The sequence below is a fragment of the Aplysia californica genome, unplaced genomic scaffold (assembly GCF_000002075.1).
Source record: "Aplysia californica isolate F4 #8 unplaced genomic scaffold, AplCal3.0 scaffold00084, whole genome shotgun sequence".
Classification (NCBI taxonomy): domain Eukaryota; kingdom Metazoa; phylum Mollusca; class Gastropoda; order Aplysiida; family Aplysiidae; genus Aplysia; species Aplysia californica.
Genome location: NW_004797354.1, coordinates 104090 through 112956, shown reverse-complemented (window position 1 = coordinate 112956; position 8867 = coordinate 104090). Strand labels below are relative to the sequence as shown.

At 42.2% G+C, this 8867-nt stretch overlaps 1 protein-coding gene across 1 annotated transcript; it reads right to left on the bottom strand.

Moving 5' to 3' along the window:
* Positions 1–3676: 3676 nt before the first annotated feature.
* Positions 3677–4274, bottom strand: LOC106011280 (folate receptor beta; the record flags this gene model as incomplete). Its single annotated transcript, XM_013080394.2, is given in 1 exon segment — positions 3677–4274. A coding segment is annotated over 1 exon segment (333 nt), but the record flags the coding sequence as incomplete, so codon positions are not given.
* Between the last annotated feature and the right edge of the window lie 4593 nt (positions 4275–8867).

Below are 8867 nucleotides of genomic sequence, written 5' to 3'. Positions count from 1 at the left end.
AAAGAAAAAAGCATGGAAAGGCATTTTACCGGTATTTACTGGTGCTTGAGTTTCACAAATGGATGAATCAGTAATATGAAAAGCCTTGCAACTTCAAAAATAAGTTGCATCGGCAAAAGGAGCAAGTTTATGGTTTATGTGCATCACTTTGCAAGTTTACGAGAGAAGGAGGGAGAGGGAGAGGGAGAGGGAGAGAGAGAGAGAGAGAGAGAGAGAGAGAGAGAGAGAGAGAGAGAGAGAGATTTTAAATTTTAGTAGGGTTTTACGGCACCCACAACTGTATAAGGTCATATGAGCACCAAGTGGTGGATGTCAACAGAGAAGTCCAAACGGGGACTCAGGCTTTCTCTGCTCACCTCTCTAGCCTCAACAGCACAAAGTCTGCTTCGACTATCAAGGCACCCCGGAAATAGCAGTTCCCAAGAGAGTGGCAAGTACAGGAAAAATGATGATAGCAACAAGAAAAGAAAAAGCAGCAGTTCCCCCTACGTTTTTCCTGCACAGTATGAGCATGACATTGATAAGCCAGCCCATTTACAATTCTACTGTGCATTAGAAAATGTCAACATCCCCCCTTTAGGAATAGACTAAAGACACTAAAATGTAATCACAGAATGGTGATGTATAGTTAAGTGGAACACGTTTTAGCCAGCACATGACAAATAAACCATGAAATGGGAAATAAGAGGCTAACTAGTAGCACTGCCCCAGGGAGAGGGGGGGGGGGGGGCAGAGACAGTGCTTCCATCAGCTGAAGCTGAAAAGTAAAGAAAATTCTGCCGTTTATATTTTTGGTTTTCTACCCCCCCCCCCCCCCCCCCCAGCAGGGTACAGGGACAGCATCCCGGGGGAGGTTCAGGGGGCGAAGTCCAGAAGAAATTGAAATTTAGTGCTGTCAGAGGGTTGAAAATGGCATTTGGGAGCCTGTTTGAAGAGATTGCCTGCAAACCATAACAATTTTTTCACCAACATTTCATCTTGTTTCTTCACCAAGATCTAGATTTAGAAATTAGAAATCTGGATCTAGATAATCTAATAATTTCCATTGATGGCAATGTTTAAAAGCAGGTTCCCCTTCCATTGCAACTAGATCTATAATTCAATTAATTTGTCATCGCACCATTGATAGAAGGCAAACCTGGGAATAATGAATAGATATGTACCTTCACAACACAGTTACCCGGCGTATACCCTAATTCCTAATATTCCTTAAATTTCACGCCTGTATGTCGGATGTCACAACCTCGGAACACCACTTTGAATTGTTCTTGACTTTAGTAGTTTTAGGCAGGTTTTAGCATAAATTTATTTCATCGCGGCCCTTATCGCGTCATGTGCCGTAGAATCTTCGTATTGATCATTTCTCTAGATCTAAACAAACTTGTAAAAAAAAGTCTCTTTCCGACAGTAATTTTCAGTCTAAGATCCCAAGTCAATTTACTTGATCAACGCGCAGATTTTCCATCCCCGGCAACAATCCGAGGATAGATAGACAGACGGAATAAGTGAATGATAGAAAGGAGGAAATTGGCACAAAATGTTCGTCAGATTTTGATCAATCCACAGCTAAAAATGTACTGCCGACAAGCCCGCAATGAATGCATGGGAGCCTAGCGGAATAATGGCCGATTGCAGGAAAAGCGCAATCTGGTAGGTTTCTTTTACCGTAAATATCCGTAACTTATACTAGTACTAGACAATACGAAGGTGAGTGCACATCTTTTGCTATGGAATTTCGGTAGTCCAACGCTGTCGCAGCTTCTTTTTTTTTTACGGAGGGAGTTGATAGAGATGGAGGAACAAGTACGGAACTGGCAGAAAGTACGGATTTACGTAAAAATACGGAAGAGTGGTAGCACTGCGAGAGAGAGAGAGAGAGAGAGAGAGAGAGAGAGAGAGAGAGAGAGAGAGAGAGAGAGAGAGAGAGAGAGGCCGGGAAGGGGGGATGAGAGAGAGAGACGGGGGAGGGGAAGGCGGAGACAGGGGAAAGGGAAAGAGAGAGAGACAGAGAGAGAGAGAGAGAGAGAGAGAGAGAGAGAGAGAGAGAGAGAGAGAGAGAGAGAGAGAGAGAGAGAGAGAGAGAGAGAGAGAAAGTTAACGTGCAATGGTCTTGAAAATTTTTAATTCAATGCAGCAATCACGTAGATTAACAGAGAGACTCTTGTTACTTACATCAGTACGTGACTTAACAATGTGAGCATACACATTTACAAACGATGGAAGAGACGGTCCACGTACCGTCCCTTGCATTAGTACGTGATTCTGAATTATATTCAAGAGGGTGCTTACAATACCTCACAAACCAAGTGTATCTCGGTGACTATTAAAGGTATCGAATCCAGATTTTGACAGAATTTAGAATGTAAAAATTCTAATCGGGTTGTATTACAGACCCGATTTCGGGTGACATGTCAGTTACGATAGTACGTGATCCGGGCGACGAATTGCATCTCAAATTTTGTCGACATACGATGCAGAAGCTAATGAGTCTGTTACAAACAATTTTGCTTTAACAACATAAGACACTCGTTCCAGTAAAAACAAAGCAAATCATTCTATACCAACAAGAACTTTGAACAATTTAAAGCTCAACTGTCACCGTCGGCAGTGCTTCCACCAGCTGATTCTGAAAAGTAAGGAAAATTCTGCAGGGGGTCTAGCAGGGTCCAGGGACAGCGTCCCGGTGGGAGTTCAGGGGGCGAAGCCCCCAAAGAAATTGAAATTTAGTGCTTTTAGACGGTTGAAAATGGTATTTTGGAGCCTGTTTGAAGATATTGCCTTCAGCCCATAACATTTATTTTTTCACCAATATTTTGTCTTGTTTGATTACTTCACCAATATATCTTTCCATTGCTGGTAATGTTTAAAAGCAGGTTCCCCTTTCATTGCTACTACAATTCAATTAATTTGTCGTTGCACCATTGATAGAAGGCAAACCTGGGAATAATGAGTAGATGTACCTTCAAATAGTTGCGCAGTGTACACCCAAATTTTTTCTAAATTTTCATGTCTGATTGTTGCCTGTCACAACCTCGGAACACCACTTTGAATTATTCTTGATTTTACCTATGGCAGGATCGGGCGGATCGCTCGACTCGACTGCCTGAAACTGAAAACAAACACGTTTGTTTTTGAGGCGACCGAGTCGGGCGATCAGAGCGATCAGCCGATCTCATCCGTAGTGGGCACGCCCGTATCAGCATATTTCTTTCATCGCGGCCCTTATATTGTGTTCACGTACCGTAGAACCTTCGCATTGATAATTTATCTAGATCTAGACAAATTTGCGAAAAAAGCTTCTTTCTGACAGTAATTTTCTGTCTAAGATCACAAGTCAATTTACTTGATCAACGTGCAGATTTTCCAGCCGTGGCAACAATCTGAAGATAGACAGAAGGAATGAGTGAATGATAGAAAGGAGGAAATTGGTACAAAAGGTTTGCCAGATTTTGATCTACCTGCAGGTAAAAAATGTACCACCGACCAACCCGCTATGAACGCATGGGACTGGGACATAGCGGTATAATGGCCGATTGCAGGAAATGTGTAATTTGGCAGGTTTCAATAATTTTAACTTGTTGTCGAGAGAATTGCCGTAAATATCCGCAACTTATACAAGACGATACGAAGGCGAGTACGGAATTTCAGCAGTTGTGATCTGTCGCAGTTTTTTTTACGGAGGGAGTTGATAATGATGGAGGGACAAGTACGAAACTGGCAGAAAGTACGGATTTCCGTAAAAATACAGAAGAGTGGAAGCACTGTGTCAGGTGAAACAATTCATGCAATCACAAGAACAAATTAATAAAAAGTGAAAATGGACAAGAAATGTCCAAGATACACATTTCAAAATTCTAATTTTAAAAGCTTCAAAAGATATCCAGATTAAAAATGCAAACAGTTTCTTTAAAAAAACAACAACAGGAATTATCCGAGACGGCTCACAACCTCAAAGTCAAGACATGGAAGAAATATGCAGACAATACCATTCCCGTAAGTCCACTGGTGTTCGCAGCCCCGTTTCCACTGTCATGATTGCTGCTATGGGAAACCATCTTGTAAGTAACATTCAGGATTTCCGAGGCTTTCTTCCTGGCCACAGCTTCATTAGGGTTGCCATAGGTTGGATCAAACCATAAGTAAAAGCAGTCTTGTTCATTGTCAGCTACTCTGAAGGAGCCACCCATGAGGGTCTGGCAAAAGTCCGAAGAGTTTGAATACACCTGATGGAATGGCCTGCATGATGACCCCTGAGGGCAGGTATTGATGCCTGAGAGGAAGAGGGAAATGACAAACTTTTAGTTCCAAGTTTTAAGCATATCAAAAACAAAGTAAATACTGGCCATTGCCGTGTAATGACATGAGAGCGATTTCCAAGTGAGGACGTTACTTTACCAAGATCATAGTGTATCTCCATGTGTCTTCTGGGGTGTTGTACCCCACTCAGAAAACTGAGATCCCAAAAAAACTAATTAAAAGTGGAACTTTTAGCAAAAAACAACCAATATACAACTAAAGACAGTGAAAACAAATCAGTGTGCTATTGGGAGAGAAAAATATAAAGGATAAAAATAAGAATTCATTCCCCTTTCAATTTGGTAAGGGGAATAACATTTCAAAAAGTGTTTAACCAAAAACAGTAGAACTGTATCTCTGTCAAGGGACACATCAAGTTCAAATACGAGGGACGTCCAGAAAGTAAGTGCCGTTTTAGAATGACTATAAAAGAAATAATTTTCCCAATCAAAACAATTTATTTTTTAATACCTCATACAATGGAACTCGGATTCAACGAGGTCGCCGGGCCTGACCCAAAATCTCATTGAATCCGAGTGTTCGTTATAGCAAACACGAGGTTTTGTGTAGAGAATTACAGGCACCGAGCAAGTAATGTATAAAGGGAAGTCACAAGTTGTGCCTGAAATGCCTGCATATTACGAGCTGTGTAAAAAAACCACCCGATTCGTTCAAATGCACACGCCTGAGTCATCTCGATTGTTTACCAAAAAGTTGTGTTGCTGTGTAGAGCCTAGCATACGGCAATTTTTTATTCCATAGACCGGCGCACAATTCATTATGTAGATCTACGTCATGACTAGCTTATCATTGCAATAGCGATAAGTTGCCGAGGGGGAAAAAAAGACTTTGTGACGCGTTTGTATCTGCGACGTTCAATGCCACCCCCCCCCCCCAATCCCCAACACGCACACACGTGCAGGCTGCCCATCCAACCGCGACACACGCCAGAGTAGACACGTGCGTGTGCCAACAACGCATGTGTTGGTATGAAAAAAGGCCGCTGATTTGACGCATGCAATCGGTTAAGTGAATGACGGTTCATGATGCAGGTGCAGTGGATCGTTTGCGGGAATAGATAAAGTTTGTTCTGGGAGAAAAATTAGCGAAGCCACGTCTGCGGGGGCTGTTCACCCTGGGAGCGACCTCATTGAATCCGAGCTCGTTGATTTAAGTGCTCGTTGAATCCGGGTTATTTTTATTGATTTTAAAGAAGAAAAAACCCAGAAACTATCACATCTCGTTGAATCCGAAGTTCTGGTTGAATCCGAGTTCCACTGTATATATGATGACTACTTCTCCACGTAGTCGCCAGAACTCTTGAGGCATTTGTCGTAGCGTGGGACGAGCTTCTGAATGCCCTCATCGTAGAAAGCTGCCACCTGCGATATCAGCCAATGTCGAGTCTCTCCTGTGAGATCAGCGTCTGAGTCAGTCCTGCTCAGCCAAAAACTTTTTCAAATGAAGGAACAGATGAAAATCACTTGGAGCCAGGTCTGGGCTGTATGATGGGTACTTCAACTATTCCCCATCCAAAGGAGGCGATCAGGTTTTGGGTCTGTGCAGACTTCTGAGGAGTTCCACTGCCATGAAGCAGAACAATGCCGTCGTTAAGCATTCCGCATTTTTTGTTTTGAATCGCTCTATTCAGTTTTTTAAGTGTGTTGCAATACACATTAGAGTTAATTGTCATCCCATTTTCCTAAAATTCTACAAAAAGAACCCCTTGCCTGTCCCAAAACACTGTACACATGACTTTTTTCCTGACACGGCCTGCTTGAACTTTTTTGACTGGCATGAATCCGCATGCTTCCACTGCATCGACTGCTGCTATAACTCGGGCGTGGAGAGTTGCAACCAGGTTTCATCCCTCTTCACAATATGAGAAAGAAAGTCATCTCCTTCGTCATTGTGTAACGTGTCAGGAATGTCAATGCGCTGGCAGCCTGTTGATTCTTAAGCGCTTGTGCTAGCTGCTTGGGCACCCAGCGTGAGCACACCTTTCGATAACCCAAATGGTGACAATTTCATGCAGAAGAGACCTTGAAATCTCAGGAAAGTTTGAAAAGAGTGAGGAAAGGGTAAAACACCTGTCGTAGTGAATCATCAGTCTTAAAAAGGTAAAGATCTGTAATCTTATTTTGCGCGCCGGTGCTGTGGATGGTCAAGTACAGCTGCAACGGAAGCTCCCTGGGAGGAGGGAGGGCAGAGGCAGCCGTACAGGTCCTTTTACCAGTAGGTTTGCTCAGCTTGGTGGCCGCACCCGCTTCCACGAGCCGAGACTTTTTAATTTCGTTGGAAGCTGGGAAAGGGTCATTTTTAAAAAGAGTCTCCATATGTGATTTGGAGTTGATTCAAATCTGGGGCTCCCTGCTCGCAACTGAGCCCAACAAGGGGACACATCACTCGGATAACCAGAACTGTGCCAGGGTTACCCCGGAGTTCTCCACGAGAGTGCATAAGGCCCTCCAGTCAAAACTAACCCAATTGAGTGGCATGGGATGTGCCACCCTCCCGTCTAAGAGGAAAACCTGGGTCAAAGACGTGTGCTGGCAAGAGACAGTCCGCAACCTGATCTCATCTCAACCACCAGGTACCCAGTTTCCCTCCGCATAGGTCCCACCCATGGATGCCAGTGTTTGAACAGCCCCATTCCTGCAAACTGACTTTCGGAATTCTTACAATTCCTGCAAACCTATTACGCCCTTCCCGCTTCTAAAACCATCCCTTTCAAAATAGAAAGTTTAATAGAAACAAACAAAATTAATTTGTTGTGCTTCTGAACTAATAAGGAAGGAGAGAAAAATGTCAATAAATACTTTTCAAAAGAATCATGGAATAAAATAAAAGACAAAAGAAAAGGGGGAAAATAAGCTACTCACAAAATCTCTTCAGGTGATGTGCAGTATAATGAGAGAGGTGGGATGTTGTATGATATGAATGCTTCACACTAGGATCCAATTCACCAACTTCAACTATATAAAATAAACACATGCCTAAGTGTCCTATCGCTATAAAGTTTTCCCTACCATTTATAAACTAAGTGTCCTATCACCATGGGTCTCAATTCAGAATTTTTTAAAAGGAGGAACTTTCCGGGTGATCGCGACAGAAGCCCATTTTCGTGAAACAATTATTATTATAACTGTTGAACTCTAGAATGCAGCAATAAAAAACATTAATTTATCAAAGCAAGGTTATTTCACACCAATTTGAGGGTTAGGAAGATAATTTTAAGTAAGAGTCGCTTACCAAATATTTACAATCCTGATCATGAACAGAAAGTGGTGGCGCACTGGGGTCTTGTGTGACTTATTATTTATATTTTCCATTCATCATAATATTCGCCTGCATATATATAAACTATATAAAAATTAATCTAGTTTTGAGCCTGAGAAAAGGCCTAGAACCAGAATATCGACGGTCATGAACCAGTCTGGGCGTCACGATTCATATCATATATAATAAATGTGAAAGACAAAAATTAAAGCTCAAACTCAAAGTAGAGTAAAAACTTGAATAGCTCAAGTAGACCTATTCAGTGTGAGAGGTGTAAGAACTGAGGGAGGGCAACATGCAGTGACCCTGAAAATCTGCAAATCTTCTACAGAAAGCTAAAATATAGAGATATAATATAAGTACTGTCACCCATCCAATGAAACGCGAACACTTATGCCCTTAAGTAAGTTCAATAACACGCTTACAAGTTATGACGGTTCCCGATTTCACACAAGGCCCCCCAACGTGCATTTTACTTTGCAGAGAGCTATAGTAGTAATCAAAATTTTAAAGATTAAAAATGGGCTTCCAAATTCAATTTTTTTGTCCTCTGGTGTAGCGTCCAGCCCTCCCCCCATCCTCGAGTGTATCTTTTAGAAAAAAAATCAACAATCTCCCTCCACTCCGGAGTCCTGTACTTCGCAGCGATCAAAACGCGGGCATGTTCACAGACAGACAAGACGCTTGTATAACTTTCTTTTTTTGTTTTTTGACCCCTCAAGAGACAGCACAGTGACAAATTATATAGATTTATTTTCATGGCGACACCATTTTTGTAATGCAGAACCTGCATGTTACAAATTTTGCGTTATCAGACTGTTACTGACAAATTTCTGGGTGGTAAAGAAAGCGAAATTAGATCTTGATTTTCCGGTCGAGCCTCGACGTCACATACAATTCCGCTTGCCGTCATAGCCGCCTGTTTGCGCGAAATGTACTCTCAGACCGGGAAAAGCCGAATTAATATCACAATCGCGACTGGCAAAAATGAACTTAGAGACGTTATGGGATTTAGTTTTCAAATATTCGAGATCTTTTATATGTTTATTCCCGGGTCTCTGCAATATTTTCATATTCCCAGGGCCTGACTGTCACCCTGCTCCCAGGAAATCTCTTGTTGATTGGCCCGCTGTCGCAGTAGAGGAGTTTAGCAGAGGAAATGGCGGTAGCGGAAATCTGCTAAATAGCGGAATATTACAGTATCTGTAATGGAGTTTGTTGTGTATTTGTTGATTCCAAATTTGGGACCAGGAGGATGTGATGTGTTCTTTTACTTTCGGTTTCATGTCAGA